Below are 16860 nucleotides of genomic sequence, written 5' to 3'. Positions count from 1 at the left end.
ACCTGCACGGAAACAAGTCCAGCAGAAACAACTCTGCCCAAACCAGGCTGGGCAGCGCCCCTGCAAGGCACAGGGCTACTGGAAGAGGAGCTGCTTTTCTCTTTCCAAGTGCCAGGAGCAGGAGTGCTATCAGGCTTGTGTGTGATGGATCAGAGTGCAGTGGTATTGCTGCAAGCAGAAGTCATGAATTTTAATCAACTTTACTGGCTGCCTTGAAATTTGAGTTGAAAGATAAATGTGAAAAACAGGCAGCCCGTATTGTTTCTGGAACAAAACGGCCCCTCTTCTGTTGATTAAAAGAATTTTTCTTTTAACTTGGTAATCAGAACTGCTTCCATCTTAGTTCTGGAATTTGTTCAGTGTCCTGCCCGCCCTGGCCACCTTGCCGAGCTGTGTGTCACCTTGTGGCCACCCAGACGGCTGACCTGGCAGAGGCTCCACAGCTGTCTGCTTTGAGACAGTTTGGAAGAAAATGGGTTTGGGATTTTATTGAAATATTCTCAATGTTCTTTATTTATTTTTAACAAAATACTTGCTTGAGTGGATTGTCCAGGGAGTGGGGGTCCGGTCCATATTCAGTAGGGGAATCTGGCACAGGCAACTTTATTCATCCTTCAAATCTCTTGCTCCAGGGCTGAATTTAAGGTTGTATTGTTGCCATATTCATTTGAACATCAGAATTCCTAATTAAATATAAGCAATTTGAATGGCGATGTTGTCTGGGGGGGACATCTAGGCTTTGGGAAGGAGTGGACTGAAACTAGCAGTTAATGTCTGTGGACAAAAACACACCCATCGTGTGTTATTTTCAGCCACTGCCAGGCTGGTCCAGATTACTTTGAGTAATTGAGAGAGCTTTCTTCACCCGTCTGTGAAGAAGTTTGCTTCAGGGGTTATCATAGCTGCTTTTCCTGTTTTGCCATAAGTCACCTCTATGCAGGAATAACTTTGAAGGGTTGTACTTAAGGCCAAACAACTTTTAAGAAAGGGAAGGAGAAAAATCAGCCTACAGGAACCAGGTAGGAGGAAAAACAAATAAATAAATAAAAGGTGGAAGACTCCTGCGTCTTTCCTTCTCTCTCTCAGTCACAAGTGCTGTGTTATTTTCTCCTAGGACCTTTTATGGTTTAACTCCACACCTAGTTTCTCATCTCCTCTGATAGCTGTAGGCTTACCAACTGCTTCATGTTAGTGGAAAGTTTATTGCAGCTGCAGTTGAGGATTATTTGATGCTCTGGGAAATTTTTGACGCTCTCTCTAGTGAGAAAGGCAATAGAGTTTTTGGGTCCAAATTAATGTGAAAGGGCACATACAAACCTGTTAAATACAAATTCCAGCTTGTTTGTACTCCTAGTTGGTTACACCCTTGGCTGAAAACCCAAATATTTCAAGAATTTGGGTTGAGGTACATGCTTTCCCAAAAGAGGCATGAGGTTAGATTCCCCTTTTGCATCAATGGGTGCAGTTTCTTTAAGGTCACTGACTATTTTCTTGAAGCAGAAATGTCAATTCCTCCAAGGCATGGCATGTTCAAAGACTTTGGGAGGGGAAGCGATGCTTTACTCTAATGTGGGCACCTGGTGGCTGCTCCTTGCACAGCTGAGGTGACTTAGCTCTTTCTTTGACTGGAGTGTGCTTGTTGTAAAGGAAACCCCCTGTATTTTCATCCCTGTGTATGGCAGCTAGGATGCTGTAGAGTGCCACGTGTTGCTGTACTGAGGCCATTGGCGCTATGCCTGCTTACCCCAGTGGCTGATTTTTAACCCTGAGGCCTTCAAAGCATGTATGTATGCTGAAGCAGAAGATTAGTTTCACTAAGGAGGCTCATTTGAGATGCAAATGCCCTATGGGCTGCTGCACAAAGGAAGATGCCCTATGGGCTGCCTACTTTTTATTTATTTATTTATTTATTTATTTATTTATTTATTTATTTATTTATTTATTTTTATTTAAATCCCCCCATTGGAACCACTCTCTGCTTTGCCTTGTTTGCCCCACCTTTCCATGTCTCTGTGCCATGGCAGGAACCCCTTCAGTGGTATTTACCAGTTATGCCACAGTGGGATCAGGAGGAGTGGCTGCTGGGGTTGTCTGGGAGCCGTGCTCAGATCTCTGTGTCGGTGCTAATTTCTGATGCTGAAAGGAGAAGGAGCCTTTGCTGATGCCTCAATGTGTCCCAATGTATTTGCACGTGGGCCAGCAGCTGGCTGGGCAGAGCCCAAGATGCTCGAGCATTGCGGGGCACAGCATGTTGTGGTGTCGGGACGGGATGTGGGCACTGCAGGGCGAGGTGTCACTAATCCTGCTGCACCCCTTTCCTTGCAGTTACCTGGCCGAGCAGTGCTGGAATGGCGGCTTCGTCTACCTGATCATGTTGCGCCGCATCAAGCGCAAAGCCCCTCTTCCTCCCTCCAACGGCAACAACAGCAACAGCTGCGACCCCAAAGCCAAGCCCAGCCCCGAACCCGCTGACAGAGCCGCTCAAAATGGGAAGAGGACCAGGAAGTTTGGGGTCATCACCAGGACGCCGGGCGGCAAGGAGAGCAAAGAAAAGCCAGGCTCGGAGCACGGGAACGGGCACTGCACCCCGATGGAGGTGGAGGTCGCTCAGCCGGAGACCTCAGAAGCAGAAGGCCACATAGAGGAGCTGTTCCGTGGCACGGGGGGACAGTGCCGGTCCCGGCTGTCAGATGGTGGTGCGCCAGACATTGGTGACCAGCCTGCCCAGGTAGGTTTGTTTTGGGGTTTTCCGGAGAAGCATGCGGCAGGTGTACAAACAAATGAAGGGAATTTTGGTGTGCTGTCCTCTGTGTGGCAGCTCAAGCTGTTGGGGCATTCAGCCACAGGCTTGGGGTACAAAATCTGAGTGGAGGCAGGAGGATTTGAAAATTAGATAATAATTATGTGGAATCTTTGCATTCTGTCTGTGATGAAGGGGAAGGTCCTTGTTTTCCAGTCTTGTCAGCATTGGCTTCTGGATTTCTTTTTATGGAACAACAAAAAGTAATGACCGTACGGCACCAGGGCAGGAGGTGTCAATGGTAAATGGTCATTTTGACCTTTGGGGCTTCATGTCTGAGCTTGACAAGACCTTAAAGCTTCTGTTAAAAATGGAATTGAAATTCCCCTTTAATTCCCCTTTTTGAAGGGTAAGGGATTCAGCACCAGACTATGGTGCAATTATTCGTGTTACAAAACTTGTTTGAAAAGTGCTTGGATTCCACATGGAAGTTATTGTGAATTTTGCTGCGGGTTGATGAGATGGATGATTTGTTAATGTTTGGGACGACAGTGGGCTTGGGGCTTTCATTGCTTCTCTCTTCATCCTAATGGAGATCTTGGGGTTTGCTTGGCTAGAATTGCAGCTTTGCTGGATGGGGAAAAATAACCCAAGCCTTGATCAGGTTTCAGTATGCATCTATCACCAGCAGAGCTGTCTGCCAATCTTTCCAGAGACACTGATAGTATAAACAGATGAACGCTGCTCTATTAGGCTTGGGGCTTGCTGCAGCAGCTGCTTTTGGTTTTAAGACTTCAAAGCTGGTAATGCAGGAGTGTGAGTGGACATCTCATCACCGATGTCTGTTGAGGGAAGCACTGATCTGAATGTGTCCTCTGAATTAGTGTTCCCCAATACTTGTGCAGGATGATGGTGGTCGTTAGCTTAAACTAACTGAAAATACATTGAAGAGGATAAAGCCAATTTTAAAAAGTGCTGTTCCTAAAGAAATATAACTAAGAAAACCTGTTCTTCCCATCAGTTAGACACATTTGATTTCATGGTGCAACAAGGAGGGGAGGGTGTTTGTGTATGGTCTTTGAAAGCCTCCTAATTGCAGTTTGTAAAACCTTTCTGAAAGAAAACATTAAAAGTTTGTAACTAAATCCAGTCCTTTGGTATTTTGAGGGCTCTGGTCCATGTAGAAACTCAGTGAATATGTTCTGAAGATGTTTAATTAGACATATGTTATAAATTAAGATGATCAGAGTTTGTTTTGAGGAAGTCAAAAGCACATATGTATGTGTGTGTGTATATATATATATATATAAAAAACTCTTCATCTAGAGCCATTTCATGCTAGTGTTACCTTGATGTTTTGAGTCATCTTGGTCTGAGAAGTAAATTACTAAATTCAGAACATACATGTGTCAATGTGAGCAATAAATGCATTTTTAATGCAAAGCACATACAAGGTGGCTTTGTAAAATGTAAAAGCTTATTTGAGTCACTGGAAATGTAAAAGCTATAATCTGCAGTTGTGCTGTGTCTGTCGTGGAGCCTGTTGGGAGGCACAGTCATTTAGTAAAATTGATTCTCTCTTTCTCCCCCTCTTAATTTCCCCCCTCCCCGAATGTTTTGCTTAGAGATATGACCTCTGTATGTGTCAGTATTAATTATGTTTTCCTGATATCTGAGTGTGGAGAAATGTGAATAGATGGAGCCTGAATAGCATGCCTTGGTCACACTTTGCTTTTTAAAAATGAGGGGACCTTACAGATGCCCATCATTTTAACATCTGTGCGGGAGCTACTATCATAGTAATCAGGGTCTTAATTCAGTTTCTTAATAAGTGATGAATAGTGACAGTGAATAAAATTTTCAAAACTGTTTGAGTTCCACTAAAAGAAAGCAAAACAAAATAAAACACAGAAACTGTCAAAAACAAAAACAACAGAAACAAACACAAGGGGTAAAGACACTTGGGAGCCTCAAATGTCACCTACAGCTCCACTTCCAAAGCATGACCTGGTGCTCAGGCATGTGAGATCCAGTCATGTCAGGAGCCTTTTGAGAACAGCATCCAGAACTGAGTGTCAGAAGTTGCAGCCTCCTTCCAGGGTTCAAAGCACGAGCCAAACCTTTCCCAGCCATGGGATGACTTATCTCCTCCTGGACAGGGGCAGGGTGCATTGGCAGGGCACCCTCTCTGCAGGGAGAACTGCTCCATCCCTGCTGCCTGCGCGGCGCTTGCCATCTCCTCCGTGCATTGACTAATTGAATATCCAGGGCTGTCAGCCCGGCACCTTCGGGGAGCAGTATATTCTCTCCAAGACAACGAGAGCCAGCTCGCGGCGGGCTGGGGGTCAGCTGTGGGTGGGAGGAAAGGCTTTGTGAAGAAGCTGCACCACCTGCACAGCTGCGGGAGGACCTCTCTGGTACTCCCCCTCCTGCTCCGTCCTGCTTCCTGCCCTGGGACATGGATTGAAGAATTACTGAAACTGGAATATTAACTCCAGGAACATCTCTCTTTCTTCCTTTGGGAAGATGTAGCAACTGGAATATAAGGGAGAAGAGGTTGGGTTGAGTCTACGTGTCTTTGGCTGTTGCTCTGCTGAACCTACGGGCCAGCTCATGGCTGCTGCCTAGGAGTAGTTGTGCCAGGAGTGCTTCTGAGGCAGCCTCATATCTTGGGTGTTGTTTGCTTTCAGTGTGCCTCCTCTCCCACGAGCTCAGTGTTTTTTCTCTTATTTTGTCACTGTGTGCTGCTAATAACAGCAGGGCTGAATTGTAAAACGAGAGCTGAGATGAAAACTGTTTGTCAGATGAACCTGCCAGGAGATTCCTGCGCTACTGGTTCGTGTGCATGTGTCAGTCCCTTTCAGGCTTGCTTTCATCTCCCAGATCTTGGTCTGTCTCTCCTGTGCACTTGGCATTGCTGTTGCGATGTATAAACAAATCTGCTAGACTGTTTGCCGGTTTGTAACCTCAATAAATATTGTACCTGTCAATTAACAGTCAGTATTTAATGTTTACAGGTGGTTAAGTTAAGCTGCAGTATTTTTAGGATGAACCTAAATGCCCCTGAAAATTTGCAGATTCAAAGTAACAAGGCTGTATCTGCCTGGCAGGAAGATCTTGGAGGCCTGGAAACCAGACCTGACCTTGGAAAGGACCCTGGCAGGCTGCAGTGGGAGTTGTGCACGGTGATTTAAAAACAGGCAATCTCAGAGCAGGAGTAATGACCCATCACATCCTGGGAAGATCTGGGAGCTTAAATGCAGAAATCAAAGTTTGCTTCTTTTATTCAGTGGCTTGAAAGAGGGGGGTGTTTTCTAGGCTGGTAATTATAAGAGCAAGGATGTAAGACGAGTAGGGGAGGGGCTGCTGGAGTCAGCTGGAAAACGATAAAGAAGAGGAAACCATGAGGTTTCCTCACAAGATATCGGTTTTGTGGTTTCATCATGTTTACTGGGCAGACAGAATCTGTATTTTTTTGTTCTCTGTTTCTCTATCACAGTATTTTTGGAAGAGGTGTGGGCTGCTTTCTCAGACATTCAGTCCCTGAGGAGTGGTGAGAGGTTATCAGGTGGGGACCAGAGGTGGGACCCGAGGGTTGTTACAGGTGCTGTGGGGTAAGCGTGGTTTTCAAAGGTGGCTTGAAATGATTCAGGTCTACCTGGTGAGGTGGGAGAGGCTTTCATCAATGAACCAGAAGAAGCTTAGAGAGCATACTGGCCACTTTTGCTTCCTCTTGCCCCAACAGGATGCTTTGAAAAGTCCTTAAACACTTAAAAGAATAAGAGAGACTCCTCCAGAAACCCCTTGAATTCTCTTGCTTCAGTTTAGGCTTCTGCCCTTTGTAAGGGACTAAAATACAGGTTCAGCAGTTGCCATCAGAAACTACGTGAAGAGGATTGGGTAGGACAAAAGTGCTTTAACAGGAAAGGCAGGCAGGTGAGAGGGGCTGGGGCTCCACGCCTTGGTATTCCTTTGCTGGAAGAAACGCGTGGTTGGTGGTGGAGCCATGGCATGGGCTGTGGTGGGGCATGTGTCCACCGTGGAAAGGAGTCAGCATTTGCTGGCCCCATAAAACATGTTCTGTGTTTTTGTGAAGCCAGCTTACCAGCTGTCTAAAAAAAGGCAGGGGGTATATTAATGCCTTGTGGTGCTTGGACATCTCGGATGAAAAAGTCTCAGTGTTGTTAACCCAAATAATTCAGCGGTGAGTTCCAGCTGCTGGAGCAGCACGCGTAAGCAATTTTGCTGCCTTATAGACCGGTTGGGCCTATCTCACGTAGACCACAACTCTCCCCAGGATCATGACTGTGTGCACAGGTGCACGTGGGTGCATGTGTGCACGTAAAAGACCGGTTAGATCTTTGCCAAGGAGCACTTGCTTTCGCATCACGTCAGCCAAACTGTGCGTGGTTCCACTTCATCCGAAAGTCATCTTTGTTCAGTCCCATTACTGCTTGCTTATTAAGATGGCTTGTCTCGGGAAAGGTTGAATGCTTTTGAATTGCACTTTGCTTTGCAGTTAGGGAAGGCTGACAGACTTTCTATAGCAATATTTACCAATTAGCATTGGTAAATGCCAGCCTTGCCTTGCATTTTGGCTAATGGAAAACGTTCCTTGTCCTGCGAAGCAGAAGAGTAAGGCTAATGGCACGTTACAGGAATCAAAACATGAGACTTGACATAATGTGCTTACTTTAAGGATTTTACTGTTTTTTCAAACATAATAGAAAAAAAAAAAAACTAACTCATGCATTTGCTGTACCAAAATGCAGACCTTGCTGTGAGCAGGAAACTTCCAAGGGTATGTAGTTACAGCTCCTCTGAACTACTGAAGCTGAGTTACTTTGCATCTTTTTTTTTTTTTTTTGGCAACCTAAGCAATGATTATTATTTCATCAAGGCTTTTATGGCACTATCGTATGATGCATGTTTTAGACATAAATAACTCCATTTTCAGTTTTCATTGTAGACACCTTTAGACATGCAAAGGCCTTCCTGAGAACCTGTTTCTGTTCTTAACATCTTTTTTATCCTGTGTGTTTGCCTCCATCTGTCATTAACATGAATCCTGGGGCTATCTACTGTCTTGAAGTTTTAATTTGCACTGTGATAAGCATGTCTTCCTTCTCTCTTGCCTGTTTTGGGTTGTAAAGTCTCTCAGGGACAAGGGCTGTCTTTTAATTGTAGCTGTGCAGCACTGACAAAACTTGGCCTTGATTTCACTTGGAGTTTTAGGAAATGCTTTAGTGTAACTAATACTGATACTACAGGTTTTTTTTTGTTTTTTTTTTTTTGTTTGTTTGTTTGTTTTTTATGCTCCCAGTTATGCTCCACCTTGCTGTAACAACTGTCATCACAATTTCCTGGGATAAGTTGCACTTGCTGCCAAGTTTTATCAACTGACTGAAGGTTTTGCCTTTCTTTGCTGTGATTTAAGCATTAGCTGCAGCTGTGGTAGCTGTAGATTTTAATTTTAAGTAGGGATCTGTTCTTTCATTCTCTGCTTGAATTGAATTTTCCAAAGGCTTCGGGCATGGTTGTGTAGGGATAGTATGGTTATGGAGAAGTTGTAATGACATAGTTTTAATGCCTCATCTTGAGAAGGGATCCTCACAGTTAGAAATGAACTACCCACAAAGGCAGCAGAGATGCACAGGGCGTGCTCTGCTACAACAAGCCATAACTGAGAGCGCAGGTATAAAGCATTTCCCACCCATGCAAAAAATGTTTTTTCATTTTGAATCTGGCATTAACAATAGAGCGGATCCACAACTGGAATGCAAAGGAATGGCTTTAGCTGAACATAAGTTCACACTATTTGATTTTTTAATCATTACGTGTGAATTTTCGAAACCAAGTGGATGTGCCTAAAAATAGAGTATGCCGTTTGTTTAGTGCTGCAGTGTTTCAGATGTAAGTCATGATTATAGAACTACTTACGCTTAATTTTTGACTCAGGGTGCTGAAAACACAGAGCAAACCCAAAGGATTCCTGACTGGCAGTTGTAAGAATAGTCCCTGCGAGAGACCCGGCTTTACTGACATGGTGACTTACTGCAGGATAGGCTTTAATCTGCTGCAGTCAGCAAGGTTTTTTTCTGCAATGTTCCAAACCAACTAACCAGCCATTTCCCAATAGCCCAGCATCAGAATGAGAGCTAGTGAAATCCTTGAGTAAATGTAAATAGGTTGTAACCTTTAAAATCCAGAGCTCCCCAGGGGGATTTGCTGTGTTGAAGCCCCCCAGGGCCCGGGATAGCTGAGAAATCCTTTGGCTGATCTTGCAGTGAAGCTCTCATTGATGGCAAGAGGTGAGTGGAGGGAGGGGAGCAGCCCAGAGAGGTGCAATCCAGATGGTGATGGCTCAGGATGACAAATGACTCCAGCAGATTTTTGTAAGGGGTGATTATGGAGTTCAGGTGCATGCAATGGCTGATAAAATGTTTAAAGCCCTTGCCAAGGAAATGATGTCAACAACCCATCTCTGGAGATGGGTCCCTGGGGGTCGTTCTGCTTAAAGTCCTGGAGTTTTCATCCCCTCATCTGTGATGCCTATTCTGAGTATTTTAATTGCATGTATGTCTTTGCATTTGGGGGAAGGTATGTTTTCTCTTTTCACTGTTCCCCAGGCTTTGTCCCCTAGGACACTTCTTTTTCCATGGGGAAAGCACTCATGTTTCAGTAGAAGGATGCCAGGCATCTGGTGGCTCTTTGTCCAACCAAGAGGGCTTGTTAAATCGGCAGTGGACGCTTGAGTGGAATCACAGTTGTGTCTGCACTCTTGGCTCTTAGCTGTTTGGTGGACATGGAAAGTTCACATGGTCAACACTGTGCAAATCATACTGAGGGCTACTAGTTTTGCTTTTCCTTTCTCTGCTTTCAAGTGGTTTGGAGATGCCCAGAGGCACTGAGTAGCTTGCGTCAACTGGAGGTGGAAGCCAAAGGCTTCACTGACTCAGGTGCTAAGACATTTTCACAGGCAGTAGGGATGGGCAAAGAACTCTCATATTGGGATAACTTAGTGATAAAAGAACTCAGGTGCTTTTTCTTTTCCCCACTTCTGATTCGTTTTGGAATTGGTTAGCTTGCTTGTAGAGCAGTGAAAACAGAACCCAAGGCAGCAGATGAAAGCATGATTCCTGCTGTCAGATCGGCCTTAAAAACATCCTGGTAATATACCAAATGAAAAACATACTTGTTATCCACTAATGAAATAATTGCTTTGTTAAGAATCTGCAAAAATCAGATTTTGGCATGATTTTGTGATTATGAGTCATTCACATTAATGTATCTGTGATGTGAAGAGTGATGGCTTTTGACTGCATCTTGAGATTGACGTGTTTGAGCTAATCACCTGGCATGTGATCATGAAGGTTAATTCACCAGCCACTGATCTGCATCTCCCATGTGTCCGGTGGGGAGCAGGGCTGGTGGGAGGAGGCAGCATGTGATGGCAGGCAGCTGGGAGAAGTGCTTTTCATTTATTCTGCGTCGCTGAGGGATGCTGGGGAGTGCTGTTGCTGGTATTTCCACCCCACTATCGCTCCCTGGCCACATAGAGGAGGCTGCTGTGCTTGAAGGCAAAGCTTATACACTGGTCTGAGTGTTTCTGCATGGGAAATACTGCTGGTTTTCAGCTGCGCCTGATGGGTGTGTTGACTGGCAGCTCCTGTCTAACCTAATGTGGTCGCTTCTTTTTAAGTTGTGAATCTTCTGACCTTCTCCAACATGTCAAGGTTCCAAGGTGAGGAGGTAGCTGTTTGCTTCTGCTGCTGGTGAAGACCCATGAGGTCCCTGTGCTGCAGGCAACAAAGCCCTCCTGGTCATGATTCATGGTGGCACATCATTATCAGTGATCTCAGTGGGGCTCAGCCCAATTTTGGGTTAAAAACCATCACTTACGTGAAATTCAGCTGAACTGCTGCTGTGACAGAAAGTGCTTTTTGTAGACAACTATTTTCCATTTTCCATTTTGCTGCCTGGCTTTTTAACTACTTACTGCATTTCTGTTTTCTATTTGTTTACACCTTGCTCCTTCCAAGCTTTTCTTTAATATAACATTTCAAAGCAATCTTTCCTTTGTATACACAGATTTGCAGCTTGTTGAACACCACACAGTCAAAATCAGTCAAACCCCTTTAAACTCCCCTGCAATTAGCTGGTGAAAGGCGGGAAGGAAAAGCAGTTCTGACACATTTCCATTTATTTATTTATTTTACACTCGGGGTGGGGGGGAGTGGGGGAAATGTTCCTTTTTGTTTTATTAATGACGCACTTATGAAACTGAGCGTTTGATGGCATGCACTCGGAGCAGGCGTAACGCGAGCTTCACCACATCGCGCTGGCAGCGCGTATCCCCTCTGATCTGTGGCACGCTAGTTTATTCCAGATGTGGGCTCGCTCCACGCAGCGGCTGCTGCCTGATGTGCAGCAGCTTCATGGTGGAGAAGGACAGCCTGTGGGGACCAACTTGAAGCTGCCAGCCCTATTCTCTGTTCTTGTTTGCGGTCTGTTACATAAGGCAACCTATTTATTATTTTTTTTTCGCACCCGATTAATCCGAGTAGAATATTCATACTGTCTTAAAAAAAAATAATAATAAAATTAATTATTTGTAACTGGTGTGCTTTGATCATCTGCAAGTGGAAAAATCTGGTCGGAGGTGCTGCCTGCTCGCAGGAGCCAAGTTGGGAGGAAAGTTGAGTCACCTATGAGTGATGTAACTGTGGAGAATGAAAAATAGCCATTAGCCAAACTGCAGCCTCTCCGGCTTGGCTGTTTGTATTTCTTCCTGCTGTAGGAGTGTTCACTGGAGAGCAAGAAGTTAAAAACATAGGTCTGTGATGCTCTGGTCTCATCTTCTCTGAGGCCCCCTCTGGCGAGTGTCCATGGGGTCCATGCAGCCCTCCCAGAGAGGGGGATCCCTTTGTGCAGGCAGCTCTGCTGCTCTGGGTTTATGAACAAAGTCTATGGGATGGATCTGAGCACAGTTTGCTTTCAGCAGATGGGGAGCAAAAGTCGAAAGGAATTTTCGCCTTCTCATTCCTTTGATGTTCTCAAAGCAAGCGTGTATGTTTTTGAGTGTGTCTCTTGGCCAAGTCTCAGGTGAACTGTGTGATGTTTCGGGCCGCCAGCCCACCTTATCAAATGAGACCTTTCCACTTAGCTTCTCAAGTGCCAAGCCTCATTACTGTGACCTGACGTCACTCTTATTCTTATGAACAGCGAGAGCGGGCTATGGTCTGCCCTTGCTGAGGATGTCTACAGTTTGAAACACCCGGCTGGACCCACAGCAGTGTGTCCCTGTGCTTTGGGCATGAGATGCTCCCGCACAGGGAGCCCTGGGTGCGTGTGTGCAGGCTGATTGTGTCATCAGTGAGCGAAGCTGTGGGGACTGTGCCGAGTCATCTGCAAGTGAAACTATGAGAAGTCTTCTGAGAAGGATGGAGAAGTTCAGATGTTAATGGGTATATGAAGCTGGCAGCTCGCAGTGTTGTGCAGCCCAACATAGGAGATCGTTCAGCAGTTAAAGTCGCTGTCCTCCTCTGGGCAGGCTCCGAGGACAGTGACATCAGGCCCATGAATGCCAAATCTAACTGTGCTTTGAGTTTCCCTTGGGCATTGCAAGTGTCTGGAGCTGAGTGAATACACCAGAATCCTAGCTTTCATTTAAAGATTAAGTGAGCATGTAGTCTTCTTGTTTGGAAGAAAAGCCTGAAAATATGATCCCTTGAAAAAAAAAAATCAAAATTGAAGACATAAAATGCATCATTCTACTTTTTTATTTTCTTTTATTTAAAGCACTTATGGTTTGTGCTGTTGAACCTGCAAAGCTCCAAGAAAGCTGTTTTTCAAGTCAAGTTTAAATGCATTTAAAAATCCTTGGACATGGCCTTGAGTGGTAATAACACTTCTCTGTTATGGAATCACAGAAGATGCTCGTTGAAAACATCAGTGTTTCCCAGATGGCTGCAAAGCATCCCATGCCAAAGAGCACCTGTACAGGGGAGGGAAAGGGGGCTCTGCTGAACACCTCCTTTCTCCACGAAGCCTCAACCAAAGGCTGGGACATCTGCCTTCTAATACTTGGCTGTTAAAAGCTCAGTGTGATGTAGCTGAAAGGTATGTGGGCATTGGTGGGGGGCTTTTATAGCTGCCCTGCCATGGTTAAATATGTAGTTACAGATGTTTCACAAGGGGCACTGATTTCCAGTTACCACTGAATTGTTTATCACAGTGAAAAGCCCACAGCTGACCAGAAGCAACCCAAGATTTGGTTTTCTTAAACAGAAAACTGCAGCCATGTCACTTTAAAGCTAATAATGGAAATATGTATTTCAGTATGTGTGGGGTTGTCTTCAGTGTGTGCTCTGCCATGCTCCAAGGTCCACACTCAGACTGAATGCAGGTGCTTTTGATTTCAATGGGATTTTGAAGGGAATAATACAGTGCTTGTGTTAAGAGTGGTGGAGTCTCACCATTTGCTGCTGTGAAGTGCTTTGCTATGTAAATGAGTATTTGCAGACAGGACAGTGAAGAATAAATTTCAGATTTATTTTTTTTTAAATGTGTGATAGTGAGAAGTGACAAGGAATGCAGGCTGGGTGCTGCATGGCATGAGCCTTTGCATAACTGGCATTCCAAAATGCCTTTGCAAATCATTGAAAACAATGTTATGACTGCGTTGTTAAACTTTATCAGAGGGTATGCTTCTGAACAGGATTTAACAACTGGACACTTAGAGTAGTATCTTGTTGGGAGAATAGATGCCATCATAACAGCTGGGGCTTGTTTCAGGGAGGAAGAGATATGACATTTGTGTTATGCTATTTTCATTATGGGTGCAAGGCACTTTATAGCAATAAAATCTCTCTGGAGCATTGTCGTGCTGTAGCTTAGCTGTTTTTTTCAGTAGGTAAATGCAATTGACTCTTGCCCCTGCATTTAACATGGTGTCTCATGTATCACTCTTAATTTATCTCAAGGTATTCGCTGTCCTGACATGCCCTGTTACTCAACAGGAGACCAGGCTTTTATCAGTGTGTTCAGCATCCCAGTTAAACCTGTTGAGATATTGCTCATGTGCATGACTGTCAGGTTAACAAATTACCCACAGGTGTATATATATTTCCAGGATCAAACTTTTGGCTTACCTCTGAAGACACTGGGTTGGTTTTTCCTGTTCCTTGTACCTGTGGTCCAGGTACCGTGTAACATTCATCTCTCATTTTTCACTTTGTTCTTAGATACTGGTGTAGATACCATTTTTCCTGGGTCTGAGAAACAAATGTTGCATTTCATTATAAAGTTTCAGCACTGGGCCCCGCTGGTCAGGTTAAAAAAAGCACATTTTCTTCGCTTAATACAGGCTCTGATAAAGAGCATTGGCCTGAAATCTGCAAGTTGTTGCCACGATCCTTAGGTTCGCTGATATATTTAGCAGTTCCACTTCTCAGAAACAAGCAGCAATTTCTACATGCTCTTCACAGTTTGGCATGAAATTTTAATCGTTTTCACTACTTGGGCGTTTGTGCGCTGCAGGAACGTTGCTTGTGTGCAGCACAGACCCAGGCAGAAATAGATGACCCGGTGCTGAGTGACTTCAGCAAGCAGCCTCAAATCGCCTCTGAATTGTGCATTTTGGTGCCTTGCAGGCTTCCTAGGGTTTCCTGTAATTCTGTTGTCCTGATTTCTTTCTCCTCTCCCTGAGAGAGTCCTGACAATTGCTTGTGTATCTTGCTATTTTGTTTCTCTTTCCTTTCTTGTTCTGCTGATACCTGCCACTTCGGTGTTTCCTTGTGCCCAGTCCTTCAAGTAGGACACATTGGAACTAGGTTCTTGTTTTGCATTTTGTATTGCTCCAGAGATTGTAAAATTTTTTTTTGGATTTATAATTATTTTGAAAAAATAAAGCTGTCCTAAACATTACTTATTACCTTGCTTATATTGAAAAGTTATTCTCTGTGGTGGGTAAGTTATTATTTACAGTCTGGACAACAGCTGTCAAATAAGAAATACTTGATCAGCAGCAGATAAAATGAGGCTGGCATTTTCTTCTCTGTGTCTCAAACACTGCAAGTCCCTCTGGAGAGGGAAACACTGCTGTGTAATGCAAGTCTGGTTCCTGCTTCAGTGGCAGCCGTGCTGCCTTGTTATCAAGGTGCCCCTTGCACAGCCTCTTGCTGCTCTGCCACCCATTTGCCCAGCTGCTGCAAGTCCTTGAGTTTTGGCGAAGGGGTTCAAGGCTGCTGGTTGCTGCAGGAAAGATCGGGACGTAGACAGCTGTATCTCTGCGTAGCTCAGAAAAACTGCAAACGGCCTTGCAAGGAAACCTCTCCATACTGCACCTGCTCTGTGCTGCCTCCTCCTTTCTGCCTCCTTCACTTGGACAACAGATACCAAAGCAAAGTGTGGTGATGGGCAGCACAGCTGTAAAATCGCTTCCTCCTGTACCCTCCCAGCCCTCTCTCACTGTCCAAATCCAAATTCAAGGACTCTCTGCCCATTTTCTCTCAGCGAGAAGGTTGCCGCATATGGAAGATGCACATCCTGAAGGGGACTGACGGGCTGGGGATCCAGATAACAGGAGGCAGAGGGTCGAAGCGGTCCCCCCACAGCATCATCGTCACCCACGTGGAGGAAGGCGGCTCGGCACACAGGTGAGGCGGTGGTGGTGCCCTTGGTGTGTGTGCCCTAGAGCATCTGTGGCCATCGCTGTTAGCCAGAGTCAGGAGCTGGGAGCAGGGGGTTTGCTCTCCCATAGTAGAGACCTGCATCACTCTATAAGGGTGAGGATATGGAATTTTTAGCTTAAAAGCTTATTTTTGTGGTTGGTTGCTGAGGCCCCTCCCGGCATTTTTAGTCCAAGGTAAAGACAGATTCTCTTGCTGATAGAGAATAACCCAAGGAGCCTGATGGCTTGTGGGCTTTTTTCCTAGGTCCCTTTTTGGACCAGGTCCCTTTTTGGATGATGGGTCTTCCCCATGGGATCAGTGGCGGGTGAGGGTGTGCTCTGCACCACAGAGTGCTCACCCCCAGCCCTGCCCTCCATGATGTGGGGAGATGGGGCTCACTGCTACTACTCCTCTGTGGAGAAGGGTCTAAGGGGCTCAGCCAGACAAACAGAGTGAAATGGCTCTGGTTATAACAGTGATGTCCTGGGGGCCTTTCCTGAACCCCCTTTCTGGGCAAATAGCACTGCACTGATCAATGCTACTTTAGCGTCAGCTGGGTCACATTTTATTCATGCCTCCGCATGCCACCAAGGCTTGATGCTGTGGCAGGACCACACTACAGCTCCTCATTCCTGCTGTGTTTCCACAGGGACGGCAGGCTGACGGTGGGTGACGAGCTCCTGATGATCAATGGGCAGTCGCTGGTGGGGCTGTCCCACCAGGACGCTGTGGCTCTCCTTCGCTCAGCTGCTGGCCTGGTCCAGCTGGTGGTTGCTAGCAAGGTACGGTCAGCACATGCTAAGTCCTTTCCATGGTGTCCCCCGAGTCCCTGTCCTCAAGGGTTTGTGCACAGAAAGGGCGTATTTTTTTTTTGAAATGCAGGCACATGCACGCTGTTGCTCCCCTAAGTTTAATGCACAGCTACTGGGAATACTATCAGTAGCTGCCATAAATATGAGGCAAATCAGCAGGGGATAGACCAGCTTAGTGATTTGCTTGTATTGCCACTGTCATTCAGTGTGCAAATGAGGCTGTATTTAGTCATGCAGACGTTACTGAAGTTTTGGCCAAAAAAAAACATTTTCTTAAAATATACGTAGCCTGCTAAATAAAGCAGGCTGTTCTCAGCCTTGTCAGATGCCTGCCTGTGGAGCCTCTTATCTCTTGTCGTATCTGTGTGCCAGAGGTCTCCTGACGATGATCTCTTGGCTTGAATTCCTTATTTTGTCCTTGTTAATATCTTGGAGTGAAGCTCTTGCAGATAAAGTAGCATGAAATTTCAGGGGAATAAGAGTGGAACTCATTTATCAGCAGGGCTCTCAGTTTTGCTTTCAACACAGGAGAGATCAAGGGGACCTTACACAATATTTTCACTTGGTTTAAGAAAGTCCTGTCCACTCCAGTTGCTCGCTCCCCCATACCATAGCCTGCTGCTCCCCTGCTTGG

At 45.4% G+C, this 16860-nt stretch overlaps 1 protein-coding gene across 1 annotated transcript in view; it reads left to right on the top strand.

The window, feature by feature from the left end:
• Nucleotides 1-16860, top strand: part of PDZD2 (PDZ domain containing 2) — a gene marked incomplete at both ends in the record, with an annotated part of 133474 nt that overhangs the window by 66769 nt on the left and 49845 nt on the right. The window contains 3 exons of the mRNA XM_084305802.1: nt 2326-2728; nt 15257-15399; nt 16064-16196. Of these exons, the coding sequence (XP_084161928.1) occupies nt 2326-2728; nt 15257-15399; nt 16064-16196 (679 nt within the window). The remainder of the gene's footprint in view (nt 1-2325; nt 2729-15256; nt 15400-16063; nt 16197-16860) is intronic.

The sequence above is a fragment of the Netta rufina genome (assembly GCF_964035555.1).
Source record: "Netta rufina genome assembly, chromosome: Z".
Taxonomy (NCBI): Eukaryota; Metazoa; Chordata; class Aves; order Anseriformes; family Anatidae; genus Netta; species Netta rufina.
Note: the sequence above shows the minus strand (reverse complement) of the source record. Positions and strands in the feature narration are given on the sequence as shown.